Source organism: Bombina bombina, chromosome 5 (assembly GCF_027579735.1).
Source record: "Bombina bombina isolate aBomBom1 chromosome 5, aBomBom1.pri, whole genome shotgun sequence".
NCBI classification, from domain to species: domain Eukaryota; kingdom Metazoa; phylum Chordata; class Amphibia; order Anura; family Bombinatoridae; genus Bombina; species Bombina bombina.
This window is the reverse complement of record NC_069503.1, coordinates 572,753,030-572,777,961: the sequence shown is the minus strand read 5'-3', so window position 1 is coordinate 572,777,961 and position 24,932 is coordinate 572,753,030. Positions and strand designations below refer to the sequence as shown.

Sequence of the window (24,932 nt, the reverse complement as noted above, 5' to 3'; positions counted from 1 at the left end):
ATTCTCTTAGTCTTAGGTCTATGTACTGGCTGGCTTTCTGAGTAAGGTTGTCATTGCCTGATACTATAGGTCTGCGTGGAGGATTTTATTTGTTTTTCTGAATTTTTGTATTAAGTATAGTGTTGCCACTTTTGGATGTTGTTGTGTTAAGAATACTTTTTTTCTGTCTCCTTAATGACTTCATCTTTATGTGCCTGTGAGATTATTTTATTGTATATTTGTAAGTACATTTTTGTAGGATTGCCTAAAAATGTTTGTAACATACTTTATTATTTAATTGTTTTTTAACTTCTTCCAGGTATGCAGATTTATGCCATAGGACTATGTTTCCTCCCTTGTCAGATGGCTTCACTATTTTGTCATCCCAGGATTGAATTTCTTTTAATGCCTGTCTTTCTTTGAAAGTCAGGTTTGATATTTGTTTTATCAGGGGAAATTGTTCAATCTGTTTTTGCCTTTTAATGCCTGTCTTTCTTTGAAAGACATTGATGATATATCTTACCCATAGAGGTATTTGTTCAATGTGTTTACTGAATTGATCTTAAAAAAACTGTTAATTGTTCCCACCAACCAAGGAATACATTAGCATACGTTGGGGCACAGGCAGTGCCAATCACTGTAACCTGTGTTTGTAGGTATAAATTGTCTTGAAAAGGGAAAAAATTAGAATGAAGAATGAAATGAAATACTTTGAAGGTGAAATCATTATGCAATTGATTATCAGTTTGATTTGTATTGGGGAAATATTTTACTGCTTTTTCTCCCAAGTCGTGAGTAATGCTTGTTTAGAGAGACTACATCAGCAGTGACTAGAATAGAGTCCTCATTTAAGTGTATATTTTCAAGTTTTTGTAGGACCTTCATAGTATCTTTGACATGAGGGTAATGTATACAGGTATTCTCTTAGTCTTAGGTCTATGTACTGGCTGGCTTTCTCAGTAAGGTTGTCATTTCCTGATACTATAGGTCTGGACTGTCTGGTGAATTTTTATGCTTTTGTGAATTTTTGGTATTAAGTATAGCGTTGCCACTTTTGGATGTTGTTGTGTTAAGAATACTTTTTCTGTCTCATTAATGACTTCATCTTTATGTGCATGTGAGATTATTGTATTGTACTCTTGTAAGTACATTTCTGTAGGGTTGCCCAATAATTATTTGTAACATACTTTATTATTTAATTGTTTTTTTTATGTCTTCCAAGTATGCAGATTTATCCCATAGGACTATGTTTCCTCCCTTGTTGGTTGGCTTCACTATTGTGTCATCCCAGGATTGAATTTCTTTTAATGCCTGTCTTTCTTTGAAAGTCAGGTTTGATTTTTGTTTTATCAGGGGTAATTTTTCAATCTGTTTGCATACTATTTGGTTTAAAATTTGAATTTCTGTGATAGACTGGTTGGTGGCATATATATGGATTGTCTCCATTTATATTCTGATGCTTGACTACTTTCTGTTAGTAGATCTTCTAACTCATTCAGTGCTGCTTGATCAGCCACAGTCTAATCCTCCCCGAATTCTTTTTTTAAGAATATTTTTTAAGTAATAATTTCCTTGTATATAGATGTACATATCTTTCAAATTATTTCAAATTTGTTAAAGGGAAACTAAACCAAAATTATTTCTTTCATGATTCAGATAGAGCATGCAATTTTAAGCAACATTCTAATTTATTCCTATTATCAATTTTTCTTTGTTCTCTTGCTATCTTTATTTAAAAAGCAGGAATGTGATGCATAGGAGCCGGCCCATATTTGGTTGAGAACTTGTGTTATGCTTGCTTATTGGTGGGTAAATGTAAGCCTCCAATAATCAAGCACTACCCATGGTGCTGAACCTAAAATGGGCTGGCTGCTAAGATTTACATTCCTGCTTTTAAAATAAAGATAGCAAGAGAATGAAAAAAAAAAATTATAATAGGAGTAAATTACAAAGTTGATTAAAATGTCATGCTCTATCTGAATCATGAAAGAAAAAAAATGGGTTCCGTGTCCTTTTAAATTTAAAATTCTTAGGTTCCCATCCTGATTTTGGAGAAGGGACTGAGTTGTCTCCTTTGGGAAGTCCTTGATGGGGGGGGGGGGGGTATTGTTCTTGCATTTGTGCTGTCTGCCTGTTTGTATTTGTGAACTCTGTAAATGGGGTGTTTGAGTTACTAAAGGATTAAATAAAAAAGTAGATGAAGTGGTAGAAGAGGATGTCATTGGGGGAACAGTAGTGTTGGAGGCTGTTTGTAAAGCCATTAAATAGGATCTAGTATAGGTTCTGGATGGTATTGAAGGATCTAAAGCAAAACTTACATTAACTTCCTCTGGCTCAGATTGTTAAGATTCACTATTGGAGTGTATGTGCTTACAAAGTTCAGCTGTGGTGTTAACTCTTTTTGCGCTTTTGATACATTCTTCATAGTGCATTCCAGTAACCTCTCTCTGGTGTCACGGACCATCGCACCATCATAACCCCTTCTTATCAACTTCATCTCCATCCCATTCAATTGTTCCAACATAGTGGGTACATCACTGTTGTTGCGGATGACCCTAGTGAGCTGAGATGTAACTATACCCATTTTCTGATGTCTAGGGTGGAAACTACTAGCTTCCAACAATGAATTACGATCCGTTAACTTTGTATATAGTGATGTACCAAAGGTACAGCACTCCTCACCTTTAACTTTGAAGATATTAAGATCCAAAAAGTGAATTACTGTCTCACTATACTCAAGTTTAAATCTAATGGGACAGTCCATGGAGTTCAAACATGACACCCATTGCTTTAACTCATCCTCATTCCCTCCCCACACCAGGAACATGTCATCTATGTAACGTACATAGTACGTTAACACTGTGCCTTGATAAAAACTACTTCAGATTTGAAAGAGACTATTATTTGAAAATCTCTGCGACAGCCATGGGTTCAAACATGGCACCCTCATATGCTAATCTGTACATGGCATGGTATGAGTAGCAAGCCATGAAACCATTTACCCATCCCCACATCAGGTACTATGTACGTTACATAGATGATGTTTTCCTGGTGTGGGGAGGGAATGAGGATGAGTTAAAGCAATGGGTGTCATGTTTGAACTCCATGGACTGTCCCATTAGATTTAAACTTGAGTATAGTGAGACAGTAATTCACTTTTTGGATCTTAATATCTTCAAAGTTAAATGTGAGGAGTGCTGTACCTTTGGTACATCACTATATACAAAGTTAACGGATCGTAATTCATTGTTTGAAGCTAGTAGTTTCCACCCTAGACATCAGAAAATGGGTATAGTTACATTTCAGCTCACTAGGGTCATCCACAACAACAGTGATGTACCCACTATGTTGGAACAATTGAATGAGATGGAGATGAAGTTGATAAGAAGGGGTTATGATGGTGCGATGGTCCGTGACACCAGAGAGAGATTACTGGAATGCACTATGAAGAATGTACCAAAAGTGCAAAAAGAGTTAACACCACCGCTGAACTTTGTAAGCACATACACTCCAATAAGTCGAGAGCTGACAAAGTCGGTACACCAACATTGGGCTATCTTAGAGACAGATGCTACGCTCCCTTTCCAGGGGACCAAGCCACCATGTATGGTACACAGGGGGGCAGATAATCTGCGGGACCTACTGGTAAAAACGGATCCAGTTGGATGTTATCAGAGTGAAACTTGGCTAAAATCCTCAAGCAAAGGATGCTTTACGTGTGGAAATTGCACGACATGCAATAGCATGATGAGGGGCAAAACGTTTCAACATCCTCACACTAACCAACGCTATACCATCCGCCATCGACTAACTTGTACCAGTACACATGTTATATACTTGTTGATTTGCCCGTGTTCCCTGGTATATATTGGGAAAACAATTACAAGCTTCAGAGATAGGATGGTGAATCATCGTTGTGCCATTCGGGAAGCCCTGAAAACAGGTGATTCGGAACAGCTGATGGCACGCCATTTTGCACAATGTAAACATAGTGTATCCAGTATGAGAACTATGGTAATCGATCGATCATATTCCGCCACTATCCAGGGGAGGTAATAGAGCAAAACGGCTTCTCCAAAGAGAGACAAAGTGGATCTACACACTTGATACCCTAATACCTAGGGGACTCAATACTTACCTCGATTTTGGACCATTCTACACCAAATAACCGATAGACTGATTGTACATTTACACTATCTGACCACTCCAGTATGCATCAGCCTATACCAGGATCCTACATGAATTTTCATTCTAGTGGGTACACATTGGTTTCTACCCAAGAGGCATGAAGAAATGGGTTAAATATATATATAATGTATATAATGGAGTAATTGGTGTCATCCTTAAGAATCAATTGGTTAAAAATAAGTATAACATATGTAACAAAATGTTATTTGTTTTTAATTATTTGTGATAGCTCCGCATCTTCGCGTCTGACATATAGGTGGTGTTTTGTTAGAAGGAATGGTTTCGTTGATCCTTCAATATGGGAGCACTGTTGTGCCTTACCAGTTTATATTGTTAAAACACCTTCCCTTTTGACTGACATTTACAGGTATGTCATACGCGATTGCGGGCTTATTGCACAAGCTTTGTGTATATGGTTACTACAGTAACCTTTAGCCAATTGAATCGCGATGATGCGTCACGCTCACTTTTTAGCGTGATGATGTCATCGAGTGCCGATGGGATGTGGCGACCGGGCTTTTTTAAAAAGTTGGATATAAGGTGGGTGTTTGAGATATGTGTTAGGAATTCATCTGGGGATATGTTTATTCTGTGATTTTGAGACTTGGCAACATTTGACAAAGGTGTTGAAATAACACCGAAATGTTATGTCTGTTATGTGATGTCTTTCAAGATAGATTAAAGATTTTGGATATTGTGCTAAAGACCAGTGAGTGCCTTTTATTTAAAGAGGACTGTTCACATCATTAAGAAGTGCACTCTGGTGGCTGTGGTTATATCGTAAGACTGTGCTTATCTCTTTTGGGAAGTTTTTATATATATATATATATATATATATATATATTTAGACATGTTAAAGAAGTCCTTTGTAGGCCTTTTGTTTTCTGGCACCTGAGACCTTATATCGTTGAGCCCTTATAACTTTCTGTGGAGAACAGTTAACCAGAGCTCTGAAGTCACGCTATCCTGATGCTCGTTACATTCAAATTACGCTTGAGTGAACACGTTTACTTTTAACTCAGAAGCGCCCAAAGAGCCTCGATAAACACGCCACTCGTAATCTAGCTCTTAATTAGACAATTAATTCATTATATAATTTTATTGTGACATTTAATTAAAAAATTTTATTTGTAAATTCTGCAAATATTGAATTGTATAAAATCATCTTTGAAGCTTAAATGACAATCTGGAGAATAGTATCCTGTGGATGATTTTTTGTTAAAAAAGCCCATTTTAACTTGATGTAATTTGCAAAGTGTTGCAAAACAATACACAGAGATTATACAGCTTCAGCATACTGTTCCCTAAAATGTCCCTTTAATATGTGCATCTGTTATAAAATGTCATTGTTTCATAATATTTATAATATTTGCAGTTGATTCTGACCCTCACTTCATTATTCGAGTGCCAAAGAAGAATGACTCTCTCTGCTTTAATATCCAAGGGAAGGAAGGCATGGTGTTCAGTCTTGTAAATGACCCAACACTAGGTAAGATAAATCTTAATAGAACCAAAATTGCAGGGTTTTTTAGATTAATTTAGTTTGTGGTAGGTAAAAGAATGCTTAAAAGACATCACTGCATTCATATACAGAACGAGTAAAGCAGATAAATAGATAGATCTCCTGCAAACTACCGCCCCATATCACTGCTTCCACTAGCTTCAAAAGTCCTGGAAAAACTAGTTTTCGATCACTTAACCCACTTCTTGTCCTCCAACTCATTGCTTGACCCCTTGCAATCTCATTTCCGTCCCCAACAGTCAACTGAGACTGCCCTCACCAAGGTTACTAACGATCTTCTTTCTGCTAAAAACAATGGCCACTACTTAATACTTTTCTTACTTGACCTGTTTGCTGCCTTTGACACCGTTGACCATGCCCTTCTCCTACGTATTCTCAGTTCCCTTAGGCTCTCTGACACTGCCCTCTCCTGGATCCACTCTTATCTCTCTAATAGGTCCTTTTTTGTCTCCTTTGCTGGTGACTCCTCCTCTCCATTGCCTCTGTCTGGTGGAGTACCTCAAGGCTCTGTTCTGGGTCCTCTACTCTTATTTATTTATACTTCCTCACTGGGTAAACTTAGTAGCTATGGCTTCAGCAATCACCTCTATGCTGACAATACTCAGATCTACCTATCCACACCTGCACTCTCTCCTTCTGTCCTTTCTCACATCAGTGTCTGCTTATCTGGCATTTCTTCTTTGATGGCCTCTCACCACCTAAAAATCAACATGTCCAAGACTGAGCTCCTTCTAATCCCCCTCTAATTCTACCCTGGTTTCTAACTTTTCAATCACTGTTGGTGACACCGCTATCTCCCTATCACCCCAAGTCTGCTGCCTAGGAGTTACACTTGACTCCAATCTGTCCTTCATACCCCACATCCAATTGCTCTCTTTATCATGTTGCAACCACCTATGCAATATCTCCAAAATTCATCTGTTGCTGAGTCCTGAAACTACTAAACAGCTAATCCACTCCCTGGTAATTTCCCGACTTGACTACTGTAATAGCCTACTAACAGGCCTCCCTCTCTCCTGCCTTTCCCCGCTTCAATCCATCCTAAATGCCTCTGCTAGGCTAATCCACCTCTCCCGACGCTCTGTATCTGCTGCACCTCTCTGTGAGTCCCTTCACTGGCTCCCCATTCACAGCAGAATTAAATTCAAAATTCTCACCCTGACCTACAAAGCCCTTACCAATGCAGCCCCCCACCTGTCCTCACTCATCAACAAATATACTCCAGCCCGCCCCCTAAGATCCAACAATGGCCTACTCCTTGCATCTTCTACCATCACCTCCTCCCATGCTAGACTACAGGACTTCTCTCGTGCGGGACCAACCATCTGGAACGCACTTCCTCAAGCTGTCAGAGTTTCCCCTAACCTTTCCTCCTTTAAACACTCTCTAAAGACCTTTTTGTTCAGGGAAGCCTATCTCCAAATTAGTAACAAATGAATTCCACTTGCCTAATAGCTGCCCTCATCTAACTCTACACTAACATCATTCTCACCTTTGCAGTCCCCACCTCCTGTTTCTCACCCTCCTACCCATCTAGATTGTAAGTTCCCATGGGAGCAGCGCCCTCAATTCCCCCTGTATTTGTTTGTTAAACTTTGTCTGGTGTCTTTTATATTGTATTGTACTGTACTTTTATCTTTGTACCCATGGACAGCGCTGTGGAATCTGTTGGCTCTTTATAAATAAAGAATCATAATAAAAATAGATAGATTATAGAAGATATTGACAGGCAAATAGGTAAAGAAAAACATAAATACCAAAATAAATAGAAATAAATGCATTTAAAGGGACATTAAAGCAAAAAAAATTCTTTCATTATTCAGATAGAGAATACATTTTAAAAAGTTTCCAATTTACTTCTATTATCACATTTTTTTTCATTCTCATGTTATTCTTTGTTGAAGAGATACCTAGGTAGGTAGCGCACACATGCCTGAAGCACTACATGACACGAAATAGTGCTAACTGTTGCAAAACTGCTGCTATATAGTGCTGCATGTGCACACTCTTGAGCTTACATTTCTGCTTTTCAAATAAGGATAACAAGAAAACGAAGAAAATATCATAATATAAGTAAATTAGAAAGTTGTATAAAATGTTATGTTCTATCTAAATCATTATGTCCCTTTAACTAATAAACAGTATGTAATGGTGACAAACTATTAATTTCCATTGAAAATTATGCATTAACATATCTGACATGTAGCCAATGGTCTAAAGCTCTCCACTCAGATGAGATGAGCTAGTGATTCACCAGAACAGCAATATCTCTCACAAGATTATAGAAAGGCACATTTGGCTATAGTTCTCTAAGGGTCATTCTCTGCATTTCTGGATGTGAAAGAGAGACATAACCAGTACAATAAAGCACTGTGTGACATGAGAGGTTTCTTACATTTAAACTTTATGCTTTGTATTTTATATTAGTATATATCAGATTTATTCCTTTATGTCTTATTACATTTAAGCTTTGCACTTTTTACTTTTTGTTTTTAAAGCATATACATTCTGAACTTACTTTTTGTTTTTAAAGCATATACATTCTGAATATAGCAGTGTATGTAAGATTGTGATTTTACAAATTCTGATTATGCTTTGGAAGTTTATGCGTAACTTTAACAAATTAGGATCCTATGTTGTACATTTCTGTATATATTTTACAAATGGCATACCACCTTGTATTTGTTCAAATAAAAATGACAGTTTCTGAAAAGTTGTAGGAAAAGGAGAGTTCCTTGGCTGAACAGGGGAGTTCGCAGGGTGTGTCTGATCTTATAATTCTCATGACATTTTCTAAGTGGATTTATCTTTCCAGCTGAATGCAGGTGAAGTTTGCTCGAAATACACAATTCTCTTATTTGACTGACAGAAAAGTAATGTATAATAAACTAGAGGCAAATGCAATTTAAATTGTAGTGAAAACCTTTTTTTTCAATTTGTATTTGCTACATACTGAGATGTATCACTGAGACTTATCACAAGATCCCATGTTAAAGGAACAGTCAACACTAAAATTGTTATTGTTTAAAAAGTTAGGTAATGCCTTTACTACCCATTCCCCAGCTTTGCACAACCAACATTGTTATATTAATATACCTTATAACATCTAAATGTCTGCCTGTTTCTAAGTCACTGTAGACAGCCTCTTAATCACATGCTTTTTTATTTGTTTTTTACAACAGGAGACTGCTAGCTCATGGGGCCCATATAGATAACACTGTGCTCACACCTGTGTGTTCTGCACAACACAGCTAAAATGCTCAATAGAATGCTAAAAGTCAATAGATAAATAAAAAGTAATGTGATCAGAGGGCTGTCAAAAGAGGCTTAGATACAAGGTAATCACAGATGTTAAAAGTATATTAACCCCTTAACGACCAAGGACATGCTAGGTACATCCTTCAAAAAACGTCCCTTAATGACCGCGGACGTACCTAGCATGTCCTCAGTAAAAATGAGCGCTGGAAGCTATCAGGATCACTTCCAGCCACTCTAAGGGTATTGCAGTGATGCCTTGATATTGAGGCATCGTGCAATAACCTCCAGTCAGTAACAGATGCAGAAAGGGCCACTCTGTGGCCCTCTCTGCATCGGCCAGTGATGGTGCCGATCATTGGTGGGAGGGTAAGGAGGGAGGCAGGTGGGTGGGCAGCCTATTGCTGGAGGGGGGGGAATCGAGCCACAGTGAGTGGGAAGGAGGGAGGGGGAAGAGGGGGGAATAAGGGAAAGGGAATTTCTGTGGTGGAAAGTAGTGGAAAGGGTGGGAAAGTTATCTGGAAAGGTAATGAGGGGGGCAGCTACACTACAGAAACAGAAATATATTTAAAAAATGAAGTCATAAATATTGCAAACTGGGTACTGGCAGACAGCTTCCAGTGCCTAAGATGGTAGCTAATAGGTAGAGGGGGAGGGTTAGAGAGCTGTTTGGGGGGATCAGGGAGGTTGGGGTAAGGGGGTATCCTACACTGCAGAGAATGTATTAAAATAAATATTTAAAAAAAACAAAAAACTTTTATTTTCTTCCTGGCAGACTTACTGACTATTGGGGGGGTGGGAAGAGAGCTGTTTGGGAAGGATTAGGGGTGGGAATTGTCAGGTAGGAGGGTAATCTCTACACTAAAGCTAAACTTAACTTTACAAGCTACCTAATTAACCCCTTCACTGCCAGGAATAATGACTGCTCAGAATCATAGCGGTTCTTGTATGCAGCATGCAGACATGGTTAATAAAGCAATGGTTTTGTAAAGCAGTTAAATAAACAAGCTATGATTCTGAGCGATCATTTTTAGTTACTTACAGAATTATTCCCCTTCAGCATAAACAGAGCATTGCTCATGCACAAATCGCGGGTTCATGCAGGATCGAGTAGTTTCATGGTGGAGATGGGTACATAATCAGGATGATGCTTGGGGGTAGGAGGGCTCATGCGGCCATCTCAAAATGGCCGATGATGAACTAGTAACTATTTTTACTTTCACACTACATATCTATCCACATTGGGATAATGTTTGCAATACTAATCGTTGCAAACATTATCTAAATGAGTTGGAAGATTTTTTAGGTTGACTGTCCCTTTAAGTAACAATACAGATACCACTTGCTACTAAGCTAAAAATACACATAAGGGAAAAACTCCTCCAACGTTATCTAATCACCCTCGTTATAAACCCATTTTTGGACAAACATATTTTTTCGACAAAGACAGACTGTTTTTTTCAACAAGACAGAGAGCTAGTTGAAATATGAGAAAGACCCCTGACGCGGTCGCGTTTCACATTACTCTTCCTCAGAGGGGGTGCGGCAGGCTGCAGATTCACTCTATTTATACGTGTCAAGTTGTCGCCTACTCTGACGTCATTTTCTTTGTGTTGCTTTTGATAGGTTAACAGATTTTCTCCCACATATGAGTTATCAGTTTGGGTCTGATTAATGATTTAGACTTGATTTTAATGCTAGTACGATTATACATGCAAAGAAAATTAAAAGGTCTAAATTAATTTTTTTCTGTACATACATGCTAAAAAATGGAAGAGGATGGCAATAGCCCATTACAATCAATGTTGATTATTAATAGGTTAAAAAAAAAATTATTGACATGTACAGTATATGCGCTTATAAAGATGAAAAACAGGATTTTACTAGTTAATAGAATATGGTAGGTTCAATGGAATGATTGGCAAATGTGTGCACCTATGAAAATGAAATATAGTGACAAAGCTGTATGAAAACACTTTGTTTATTTTACCTGTCAGAATTTTAAATGGAATAATTGATATAGTATTTTGATACATTGTCATGCTGTATTTGGACACTGATATTGTTTGAGAATAAGACACTTGTATTGAAATTAATGGTGCAAGTGCGTGTGAACTGATGTGTGCAAAAACAAAAAAAAATGTTATTTTCCTTCTCAGGAAATTTCTAAATAATGTGCGAATGCTTGGGGATATTGTGGATGAGAAAACTAGGGTGAGCAAAAACATAATTTTAATCCGTGCTAATAAAGAGTGGGAAACAAATAACAAATAAAAGATAATAATAATAAATAAATTTCCTAATTGGAATGTGCGTATTGCAAAAGATCACATTTTAACGGTAAAAAAAATATATTGGATAAAAGGTGATCTTAGGTTTATAATGGTCAAGAAATAATAATATGTGTTTATATAAAGACAAAAAAGAGTGTTATATGTGAAACTTATTATCCCATAACCTGTGAATGTGATGAACATAAATAAAGTTATTCTCAAGAAAAATAACTTGAAAAATTAAACAGCATTGTTTGAATATTTATATTTTTCTGGCTGGATTGACAATTATTGAAAACTACTGCTATCATTGGATTTATGCTGAGAATTTGGACTGTATTGAAAATGTTACTTGCTTTATCATAGATATACACTGTAGTTGTAATCTTTTAGACCATAGGGTTTCACACTATTTAAGAGGTGGATCCATCTACATTCCATTTGTAATAATACACGTTCTAGGTCTCCTCCCTGTATGCCCAAATTTGCCTTTTGTACCACTGCAAATTTAAATAATTTCTCATTATTGTTATGTTTAGAAAAGAAGTGTCTGGCAATATTTCACCCCTGATGTTGTACATGAGAAATAATTGGTTAGATTATGTGTATAATTGTATTTGTCTTTAATGTATTTTATTTTCCATACATGAGAACATGAATTGCAAGTTCCTCAGGGTAATATACCGCTGGTTCTTGTAGTTTTTTTGGGGATGTGTATGAAATGGCTTTTGACTAAGGAGTCTCTTAAATTTTGTGTTCTTTTATACCCTATAGCAACTTTTGCACCTATTTGACTGGCTAGTAGAGTAAAATTTAGTAATATGTGCTAGTTTTCATTTATCATTATGACTACTTCTTTGGTTTGTGAATTATATGTGGTTATTAATCTGATGGTATTGTCCTTTTCTTTAATTTTAGGCTGTAGTAGAGTGTCTCGTGTTGTGTTTAGGGCTTGCATACGTGCCCTTTTAATCGATCTATTGCTGTATCCTCTGCTACTGAGTCTGGACATTAGATTGATGGATTCTTGTTTGTACCTATCAGTATTAGAACAATTTCTTCTGAGCCTTAGGTATTCACCTTTTGGTATTGCTCTTAAGGTGCTGGAAGCATGTGCACTTGTATGGTGAAATAATGTATTTGTAGCTGTTTCTTTTCTTTATAATGATGTGGAGACACATCCATCATTATTTTTTACTATAATTAGATCTAAAAAATGTTTTTGTTTTGGGCTGTGCTCATATGTTAATTTATATAGAAAATATTTTGATTTAGTAGCGTCATGAATGTAGATCACTGAGTATCCTTCCCATATGAATAAGACATCAGCGATATATCTTACCCATAGAGGCATTTGTTCAATGTGTTTACTGATTTGATCTGAAAAAACTGTTAATTGTTCCCACCAACCAAGGAATACATTAGCATACATTGGGGCACAGGCAGTGCCCATCGCTGAACCCTGTGTTTGTAGGTAGAAATTGTCTTGAAAAGTGAAAAAAATAGAATGTAGAATGAAATGTAATAATTTTAAGATGACATCATTACGCAATTGATTATCAGTTTGATTTGTATTGAGGAAATGTTTTGCTGCTTTTTCTCCCAAGTCATGAGTAATGCTTGTGTAGAGAAACTCTCCACCAGCAGTGACTAGAATAGAGTCCTCATTTAATGTATATTTTCAAGTTTTTGTAGGACCTCCATAGTATCTTTGACATAAGAGGGTAATGTATACAGGTATTCTCTTAGTCTTAGGTCTATGTACTGGCTGGCTTTCTGAGTAAGGTTGTCATTGCCTGATACTATAGGTCTGCCTGGCGGATTTTATTTGTTTTTCTGAATTTTTGTATTAAGTATAGTGTTGCCACTTTTGGATGTTGTTGTGTTAAGAATACTTTTTTTCTGTCTCCTTAATGACTTCATCTTTATGTGCCTGTGAGATTATTTTATTGTATATTTTTAAGTACATTTTTGTAGGATTGCCTAAAAATGTTTGTAACATACTTTATTATTTAATTGTTTTTTAACTTCTTCCAGGTATGCAGATTTATGCCATAGGACTATGTTTCCTCCCTTGTCAGATGGCTTCACTATTGTGTCATCCCAGGATTGAATTTCTTTTAATGCCTGTCTTTCTTTGAAAGTCAGGTTTGATATTTGTTTTATCAGGGGAAATTGTTCAATCTGTTTTTGCCTTTTAATGCCTGTCTTTCTTTGAAAGACATTGATGATATATCTTACCCATAGAGGTATTTGTTCAATGTGTTTACTAAATTGATCTTAAAAAAACTGTTAATTGTTCCCACCAACCAAGGAATACATTAGCATACGTTGGGGCACAGGCAGTGCCAATCACTGTACCCTGTGTTTGTAGGTATAAATTGTCTTGAAAAGGGAAAAAATTAGAATGAAGAATGAAATCATTATGCAATTGATTATCAGTTTGATTTGTATTTGGGAAATATTTTACTGCTTTTTCTCCCAAGTCGTGAGTAATGCTTGTTTAGAGAGACTACATCAGCAGTGAATAGAATAGAGTCCTCATTTAAGTGTATATTTTCAAGTTTTTGTAGGACCTTCATAGTATCTTTGACATGAGGGTAATGTATACAGGTATTCTCTTAGTCTTAGGTCTATGTACTGGCTGGCTTTCTCAGTAAGGTTGTCATTTCCTGATACTATAGGTCTGGACTGTCTGGTGAATTTTTATGCTTTTGTGAATTTTTGGTATTAAGTATAGCGTTGCCACTTTTGGATGTTGTTGTGTTAAGAATACTTTTTCTGTCTCATTAATGACTTCATCTTTATGTGCATGTGAGATTATTGTATTGTACTCTTGTAAGTACATTTCTGTAGGGTTGCCCAATAATTATTTGTAACATACTTTATTATTTAATTGTTTTTTTTATGTCTTCCAAGTATGCAGATTTATCCCATAGGACTATGTTTCCTCCCTTGTTGGTTGGCTTCACTATTGTGTCATCCCAGGATTGAATTTCTTTTAATGCCTGTCTTTCTTTAAAAGTCAGGTTTGATTTTTGTTTTATCAGGGGTAATTTTTCAATCTGTTTGCATACTATTTGGTTTAAAATTTGAATTTCTGTGATAGACTGGTTGGTGGCATATACTTGGATTTATTTTTAATAGATTGTCTCCATTCATATTCTGATGCTTGACTACTTTCTGTTAGTAGATGTTCTAACTCATTCAGTGCTGCTTGATCAGCCACAGTCTAATCCTCCCCGAATTCTTTTTTTAAGAATAATTTTTAAGTAATAATTTCCTTGTATATAGATGTACATATCTTTCAAATTATTTCAAATTTGTTAAAGGGAAACTAAACCAAAATTATTTATTTCATGATTCAGATAGAGCATGCAATTTTAAGCAACATTCTAATTTATTCCTATTATCAATTTTTCTTTGTTCTCTTGCTATCTTTATTTAAAAAGCAGGAATGTGATGCATAGGAGCCGGCCCATATTTGGTTGAGAACTTGTGTTATGCTTGCTTATTGGTGGGTAAATGTAAGCCTCCAATAATCAAGCACTACCCATGGTGCTGAACCTAAAATGGGCTGGCTGCTAAGATTTACATTCCTGCTTTTAAAATAAAGATAGCAAGAGAACGAAAAAAAATTATAATAGGAGTAAATTACAAAGTTGATTAAAATGTCATGCTCTATCTGAATCATGAAAGAAAAAAATGGGTTCCGTGTCCCTTTAAGGCTTGTAGTGGGATATAAGGTTTACCCTTTTGCAAGTACTTGATAGTGGTTGTCTGTTAGGTTGTGTTGTGTTAAATTTAAAATTCTTAGGTTCCCATCCTGATTTTGGAGAAGGGACTGAGTTGTCTCCTTTGGGAAGTCCTTGATGGGGGGGGGGGGTATTGTTCTTGCGTTTGTGCTGTCTGCCTGTTTGTATTTGTGAACTCTGTAAATGGGGTGTTTGAGTTACTAAAGGATTAAATAAAAAAGTAGATGAAGTGGTAGAAGAGGATGTCATTGGGGGAACAGTAGTGTTGGAGGCTGTTTGTAAAGCCATTAAATAGGATCTAGTATAGGTTCTGGATAGTATTGAAGGATCTAAAGCAAAACTTGCATTAACTTCCTCTGGCTCAGATTGTTAAGATTCACTATCTGTATAAAAATCTCTGTATTAGAAGTGGATAGTTTTCTGTGTGAATTATAGTTCCTATACTTTTTTTGCCATCAATATACTCTATTATTTGTGTAGTCATTTTGATCCCTTACGTATTTCGATTTCTTAATCTGAACTAGTTCTTTCTCTAACTTGTCCAATTCACCTTGATACTTTGTGTATAAATGTAGGAAAATTAGGGTTTTGGTCCTATGAGAAAAAAAGTATATTTTGGATAACCTTGTAGTACACAATGGTTTAATTAGGAGGTAACTATCTTAAAGTGGGCATTAGCATTATAATGTACAAGTATACACAAAAAAAAACTATAATAGATAGGTAGAGAGAAATAAATACTATTTAGCACATTATTAGATTATTTTAAAAATAAGACAATGTTTATTAGTGATTCTTTTAAAGGACAGCATTTTCCTACATTTATATACCTAGGTACAGGCATTAAAAGAAATTAAATCCTGGGATGACACAATAGTTAAGCCATCCGACAACGGAGGAAACATAGTCCTATGGGATAAATCTGAATATAGGGAAGAAGTGAAAAAACAATTAAATAATAAAGTATGTTGCAAAAAATTATTGGACAACCTTATAGAAATGTACTTATAAAAGTACAATAAAATATTCTCACAGGCACATAAAGATGAAGTCATTAATGAGACGGAAAAAATATTCTTAACACAACAACATCTAAAAGTAGCAACACTATACTTAATACCAAAAATTCACAAAAACATAAAAAAATCCGCCAGGCAGACCTATAGCATCAGGCAATGGCAACTTTACTGAGAAAGCCAGCCAGTACATAGACCTAAGACTAAGAGAATACCTGTATACATTACCCTCTTATGTCAAAGATACTATGGAGGTCCTACAAAAACTTGAAAATATACACTTAAATGAGGTTTATATTCTAATCACTGCTGATGTAGAGTCTCTCTACACAAGTATTAATCATGACTTGGGAGAACAAGCAGTAAAAAATGTTCTCAATACAAATCAAACTGATAATCAATTGCATAATGATTTCATCTTAAAATTATTACATTTCATTCTACATTCTAATTTTTTCACTTTTCAAGACAATTTCTACCTACAAACACAAGGTACATGGATGGGCACTCCCTGTGCCCCAACATATGCTAATTTATTCCTTTGTTGGTGGGAACAATTAACAGTAAACACATTGAACAAATACCTCTATGGGTAAAATATATCGACAATGTCTTATTCATTTGGGAAGGATCCCTCAGTGATCTACATTCATTCATGACACTACTAAACCAAAATATGTTCAATATAAATTAAACATATGAGCACAGCCCAAAACAAATACATTTTTTTAGATCTAACTATAGTCAAAAATAAAGATAGATCTGTCTCCACATCATTATATAGAAAAGAAACAGCTACAAATAAATTATTTCACCATACAAGTGCACATGCTCCCAGCACCTTAAGAGCAATTCCAAAAGGTGAATTCCTAAGGCTCAGAAGAAATTGTTCTAATACTGATACGTACAAACACGAATCCATCAATCTTATGTCCAGACTCAGTAGCAGAGGATACAGCAATAGATCTATTAAAAGGGCATGTATGCAAGTCCTAAACACAAGACACTCTACTATAGCCTAAAATCAAAGAAAAGACAATACTATCAGATTAATAACCGCCTATAATTCGCAAACCAAAGAAGTAGCCAAAATAATAATTGAAAACTGACACATATTACAAAATTATACTCTATTAGTCAAATAGATACAAAAGTTGCGATAGGGTATTAAAGACAAAGAAATGTAACTGCTTAGTCAAAAGTCATTACATACACATCCCCCCAAAAATGGGGGGGAGACCTAGAATGTGTATTATTACAAATGGAATGTAGATGGATCTACCTCTTAAATAGTGTGAAACCCTGTGGTCTAAATGATTACAACAACTACAGTGTATATCTATGACAAAGCAAGTAACATTTTCAATACAGTCCAATTTCTCAGTATAAATCCAATGATAGCAGTAGTTTTCAATCATTGTCAATCCAGCCAAAGAAATATAAATATTCAAACAATGCTGTTAAATTTTTCAAGTTTTTTTTATTTTTCTTGAAAATAACTTTATTTATGTTCATCACATTCACAGGTTATGGGATAATAATATTCCCATATAACACGGATTAAAATGATGTTTTTGCTCACCCTAGTTTTCTCATCCACAATATCCCCAAGCAGTTGCACATTATTTAGAAAATTCCTGAGAAGCAAAATAACATGCACACGCACTCACACCATTAATTTCAATACAATTATCTTAGTCTCAACCAATATCCGTTACTGTATCACTTATTCCATTTAAAATTCTGACAGGTAAAATAAACAAAGTGTTTTCATATAGCTTTGTCACTATATTTAATTTCCATAGGTGCACATATTTGCCAATCATTCCATTGAACCTACTAAATTCTTTTGACTAGTAAAATCAAAAAAGTCCTGTTTTTCATCTTTATAAGCGCATATACATGTCAATCATTCTTTTTGAACCTATTAATAATCAACATTGATTGTAATGGGTTTTAAACACAAATGTAATATATTGCCATCCTCTTCCGTTTTTTTAGCATGTATGTACAGAAAAAAATCATTTAGACCTTTAAATTTGATCGTACTAGCATTAAAATCAGTCTTAATCATTAATCAGACCCAAACTATCAGAGGACTTATATGTAGGAGAAAATCCGTTAACTTATCAAAAGCAACACAAAGAAAATGACGTCAGAGTAGGCGGCAACTTGACACATATAAATAGAGTGAATCTGCAGCCCGCCGCACCCCCTCTGAGGTAGCGTAATGTGAAATGCAACCGCGTCAGGGATCTTTCTCATATTTTAACTAGCTCTCTGTCTTGTCGAAAAACCTGTCTGTCTTTGTTGAAAAAATATATGTTTATTTGTCCAAAAATGGGTTTATAACAAGGGTGATTAGATAACGTGGGAGGAATTTTTCCCTTATGTGTGTTTTTGGCTCAGTAGCAAATGGTATCTGTATCGTTACTTAACGACCTTATATTCCTAATACATTCCAAAGTCTAAGATCCCATAACGCTAACCCTTCATTATAGTAGCAATCCTTTTTTGCTAACTACCATATACCCTTAGACAAACACTTAATTGTTTAACAAACTTTCAAATAACTGAGACAGAGATGTGTTTTGAACCTTTTTGGTGGCAGCAGTTTCTCCACTGTTCTCATGCTGTCTTTTAAAAGAATCACTAATAAACATTAAGTCTTACGTTTAAAATAATCTAATCATGTGCTAAATAGTATTTCTTTTTTCTCTACCTATCTATTATAGGTTTTTTGTGCATACTATATGTACATTATAATGCTAAAGCACACATTTGGATAGTTACCTCCTAATTAAACCATTGTGTACTACAAAGTTATCCAAAAGATATTTTTTTCTCATAGGACCAAAACCCTCATTTTCCTAAACTTAACGGGACAGTTTGCTCAAAATGTTTCTCTCCTTTCATTTCTTCCCAATAATCCACTTTACCTGCTGAAGTGTATTAAATTGTTAACAAGTATTTCCATTACCCTTATATTGGCATTTAAAATAGTTGATTTAGCCTGTGGTATTCCCACCTTTTCTGAAAGTTTTGGCCCTAAGACGAAATTGTGTAAACACAGCCAGCAGAAGAAATTACACTCCCAGTGGGTTATAGAAGAGATAAGGTAATAACATGTTCATTTTCAATTGTTCTCTTCAAGTATTGGTGATTGGTTTAGAGACAGATATAATATAAAGATGCATGTTTATGTACACAATGTGATAAAGTAGTGAGATCTGATAATACCTACAAGCTCAACCCATTTTATTTGGTAGTGGCTTCCAAACACAAAACCTGCTAATTCATATACACAAATAAACCTTAAGGGACCGATTTATTATCTTGCGGACGGACATGATCCGCTATAGCATGATCTGAATACGCTGTCAGCATTTATCATTGCAAAAGCAGTTCTGGTGAACTGCTTGTGCAATGCCGCCCCCTGCAATCGTCCGCTAGCATGGGGTGTCAATCAACCCGATCGTATATGATCGGGCTGATTGCTGCCTCAGAGGTGGTGGACCCCATGTTTCTGGCGAGCCTCAAGTCTCACGCGGAAACAGCTACATCAAGCTCCATACGGAGCTTGATGAATCGGCCCCTAAATAGCAAATTCTCATACATTTTATACACTACAGTTGGTAAAAAAGTAATTGGAAACACATTAAGGGAAAAACAATTTTATAGTATTCTGTCCCTTTAAAGGGACAGTCTAAACTCAATACTTATTCTTTATTACTTATTGTTACATACCAGACAAACATCTTGCAAAGGTTTCCACATATATAAGCTTGTAAGAAGTACATGAAATGTTTAAATAATCATTGTTTGTTTTCAGACGAAAATAGCTGCAAAGTACCCCCCACAGCTTTCTTCTGGTCCAGTTAGCTGTTTTCTTATGACAGTTTATCAATGCATGTGCAGGTAGCTTTTTCAAATTGCACATGCACAAATCAGCGTGTGCGAGTAGGAAAACTTATTTTAGAATTGATCGTGATTGGAGAAATTTAACATACCAAAATTTAAATGCAATAGGTGGACGGAGCTTGGTGCCCATTTTTTGCTTCTTACAAAGATGAATATTTAAAAAATGTTAAGTATTTTTTATAAGCTTATAAATGTGGAAGCAGTTGCAGGATGCTTCTCTAGTATGTTAAAATAAGTCATCAAAATTATGTATTGGGTCTAGACTATAACATAAAAGGATAAGGATGTAGTATTGTAAATTAGGGGGCAAATAAATCACAGTAAGTATAATTTATTTAATAAACAAACCTACTGGTATTGTTCATACAATAACATAAGCAATCTTTCTGAGGTCCTGATGATCAAAGATTCTCGAGCTTGGAGATAAATTATAGTGCAGACATTTCAGGGGCAGAACTCTCTGAATTTTCTAGGAAAATGATAAAACCTGGAAGTCTTATAGAGATGAGAGCTGCCACCCATAGAAAGTAATTTGGCTCTCTGGGATACAGAATCTCACAGGGGAGAGTGACATTTACAGCTAATACAAATTAACCCCTTAACGACCAAGGACGTACGCCACACGTCCTCAAAAAAAATACAGTTAATGACCGAGGACGTGTGGCGTACGTCCTTGGTCTGGAAAGCAGCTGGAAGTGATCCTGCTCGCTTCCAGCTGCTTCCGGTTATTGCAGTGATGCCTCGATATGGAGGCATCCTGCAATAACCCCCCTTGGCCATCCGATGCAGAGAGAGACACTCTGTGGCCCTCTCTGCACCGGACATCGATGGCCGGTATCGTTGGTGGGTGGGAGCTTACGTGGGAGGCGGGTGGGCGGCCATCGATGCTCTGTGTGGAGTGGAGGGGGCGGGAGCTACGGGGGCACGCACGGGAGCGCGCGCGTGCACGGAGGGGTGGTGGGCGGGCGCGTGCACGGGGCGGGAGCGGGTGGGAACCACTACACTACAGAAAAAAAAAAGTTAAAAGTTAAAAACACTAATACAATAAAATGTAATCTAAGGGACCTGGAAGGGGTTGGGGGTTGGTCTTGGTGGGGAGGGGGAAAGCTACACTACAGAAAAGGGCATTTTTTTTAAAAAAAGGCACATTTTGTTACAAAACTGGGTACTGGCAGACAGCTGCCAGTACCCAAGATGGCGCCCATTATTGCAGAGGGGAAGGGTTAGAGAGCTGTTTGGTGGGGGATCAGTGAGGTTGGGGTCTAAGGGGGGATCCTACACATCAGCATATGTAAATATGTTTGTTTTTTTTTTGTTTTTTAAAAAGGGCCAAATACCTTTTATTTTAGTACTGGCAGAGTTTCTGCCAGTACTTAAGATGGCGGGGACAATTGTGGGGTGGGGGAGGGAAGAGAGCTGTTTGGGAGGGATCAGGGTGTCTGATGTTTCAGGTGGGAGGCTGAGCTCTACACTAAAGCTAAAATTAACCCTGCAAGCTCCCTACAAGCTACATAATTAACCCCTTCACTGCTAGCCATAATACACGTGTGATGCGCAGCGGCATTTAGAGGCCTTCTAATTACCAAAAAGCAATGCCAAAGCCATATATGTCTGCTATTTCTGAACAAAGGGGATCCCAGAGAAGCATTTACAACCATTTGTGCCATAATTGCACAAGCTGTTTGTAAATAATTTCAGTGAGAAACCTAAAATTGAGAAAAAATTAACGTTTTTTTTTAATTTGATCGCATTTGGCGGTGAAATGGTGGCATGAAATATACAAAAATTGGCCTAGATCAATACTTGGGGTTGTCTACTACACTACACTAAAGCTAAAACTACCCCTACATGCTCCCTAATTAACCCCTTCACTGCTGGGCATAATACACGTGTGGTGTGCAGTGGCATTTAGCGGCCTTCTAATTACCAAAAAGCAACACCAAAGTCATATATGTCTGCTATTTCTGAACAAACGGGATCCCAGAGAAGAATTTACAACCATTTATGCCATAATTGCACAAGCTGTTTGTAAATAATTTAAGTTAGAAACCAAAAGTTTGTGAAAAAATTTGTGAAAAGTGAACGATTTTTTTGTATTTGATTGCATTTGGCGGTGAAATGGTGGCATGAAATATACCAAAATGGGCCTAGATCAATACTTTGGGTTGTCTACTAAAAAAAAATATATACATGTCAATGGATATTTAGAGATTCCTGAAAGATATCAGTGTTCTAATTTAACTATCGCTAATTTTGAAAAGAAATGGTTTGGAAATAGCAAAGTGCTACTTGTATTTATGGCCCTATAGTTTACAAAAAAAGCAAAGAACATGTAAACATTGGGTATTTCTAAAATCAGGACAAAATTTAGAAACTATTTAGCATGGTTGTTTTTTGGTGGTTGTAGATGTGTAACAGATGTTGGGGGTCAAAGTTAGAAAAAGTGTGTTTTTCCCATTTTTTCCTCATATTTTATATTTTTTTTTATAGTAAATTATAAGATATGATGAAAATAATGGTATCTTTAGAAAGTCCATTTAATGGCGAGAAAAACTGTATATAATATGTGTGGGTACAGTAAATGAGTAAGAGGAAAATTACAGCTAAACACAAACTCCTCAAAAATGTAAAAATAGCCTTGGTCCCAAACGGACAGAAAATGGAAAAGTTCTGTGGTCATTAAGGGGTTAAACTGTAATATTTTCACTACAATTGAACTTTCTACTGCCTTTAGCTTAGTATGCATTACTTTTCTGTCAGTTAAATAAGTGCGTTGTGAATTTTGAGCAATTTTCACGTGCATACAGCTGGGAAGATACATTAGCGAGACCTGATTGTGTAAAATGCTTAAAGTATATTATGAGAATTGTGAGAGTGATTCAAACAGACCATGGGAACTCTCCAGTCCCTCCCACTTTCTGAAACTGTATCTACCCTATGTAAAATAAAACTGATAAAGTGTAACATCATTTTTTAATATACACATTTACAAAGAATGATCTTCATTTTTTAAACTTACACAGAAACTTTCCAATCATAATCCAAATGTGTGCCTTACCTAATTGCATTAAAAAAACAAGTGTGTGTGTGTGTGTATACTGTATATACAGTATACCTGTATGTATATGTATATATATATATATATATATATATATATATATATATATATATATCATTCCAGGAAACTTATCTGCCAGGGTGTTCTATAAATCTTCATATAAAGCCAAATATAAGCACTCAATGGACTTCAGAAAACATATAGTGAAATTATTTTATTCCAAATGTGACAGATTTATATGAAGATTTATACAGCACCCTGACAGATAAGTTTGCTGAGTAAGAGTGTACCTTCGAGGGAGTAATATATATTATTTTATATATTTGGGTCTATATATATAAATATATATATATATATATATATATATATATATATATATATATATATATATATATATATATATATATATATGACAAATAGCACACTATCGTTAGCACAGACGCGATATTGCAATATCTACCTCACATTAACTTGTGCACGTATTAGAAGTTGATTGAAGTACACCAAACTAAACATAAATACATTAAAATAAAGTGTTACACTCATATAGATAGAAAAAAAGTTCTATAGGCAGGCTCCCAGACAAAAGGTAAAGAGAAAACAGAGTCTAACCGGTTTCGGTCATACAGACCGTAGTCATAGACATAAAAACGTATCACAGGTGTACATTATTTAAAACCAAAAAAACCACTCCCATTGGTGGCACCTTAACAATCTCATTAACCCTGTAGATACAAAGCTAGTAAATTTTGAAAACGGACAATGATTGGAAAAAAGGAAGAAAACCTGGGAAGGAAATATATAAAGACATGCAATACAGTGCAATAATAAAGATGTAATATATACAAAACCAAGAAAATGTATACATGTGTATGACATAATCAAATGTTTGTGTGTATATAAATATATATCATAATAATAAGGCATGGAATATGTACACATCATAGCACCATATAATAGATTATAACCTTAAATACCTATATAGCAAGTTTGCAGACTGATAAAGTATAATTTATTTATCTAAAGGAAATGGAAGGCGACATATTAAATATATAAAACCTTAGAGTTCAAGATGGTAAATCATATACAGAAATATGTCAAAAATAAAAATATGTCAAAAATAAATTTGTCAACAATAAATCCCCCAATGTTGAGTTGTAAAACAGATACCATAAAATCATCTAGACCACATAAATGTAGCAAAAGATCTGGTTGGACTTATGCTACCTCTGTAGCTTAGTACATCCTGTTTCTTGAACTGGGCTCCTGGTTTGTTATTTAGGCGTAGGAGAGGCCAAGGCCTCAGTCCCCTTTAGCTCCCAGGCTTGTTACAGCCCTGTATTTGCTCATTACTGTTTGAATTTGCACACTGCATGTTGCGTGCTTGTAACGGCTCAGAGACAATCTATCATATTATATCTGTTTGCTCAATGTATTGTGTTATATACATGTGGTGTTCTGGCTTTTATCCTAGGGGTATTGTTTGTTTCTACTTATATACATACTATCAAATAAAATTATTCATATAAATATTAATTTAAATATTTATAAGGGTTAAAGGTATATAGTATATGGACATATATACACATACATATATACACATATAAACACATATACACATATGTACATATGTAAATATACTTTGGAGCCCTTTCCCCTCAAATACCTATACAAAAGAAAAATCATATTTTTGAATATTAATATGAATTATGTTTTTTTACTGTATTTTTTTTTTTTAAATATTTTACATTCCATTTAAAAGAAAATTGTCTTTGTATTTATATATATTCATATAAATATATATATAGAGTAATATATTTGATAAAAAATATCATATATACAGTGGGGCAAAAAAGTATTTAGTCAGCCACCAATTGTGCAAGTTCTCCCACTTAAGAAGATGAGAGAGGTCTGTAATTGTCATCATAGGTATATCTCAACTATGAGAGACAAAATGTGGAAACA

General features: G+C 35.6%; 1 protein-coding gene across 1 annotated transcript in view; it reads left to right on the top strand.

The window, feature by feature from the left end:
* The window catches only part of LOC128660591 (inter-alpha-trypsin inhibitor heavy chain H3), a 372,698-nt gene that overhangs the window by 320,077 nt on the left and 27,689 nt on the right, over positions 1–24,932 (top strand). The window contains exon 18 of the mRNA XM_053714518.1: positions 5,543–5,656. Within this exon, the coding sequence (XP_053570493.1) occupies positions 5,543–5,656 (114 nt within the window). The remainder of the gene's footprint in view (positions 1–5,542; positions 5,657–24,932) is intronic.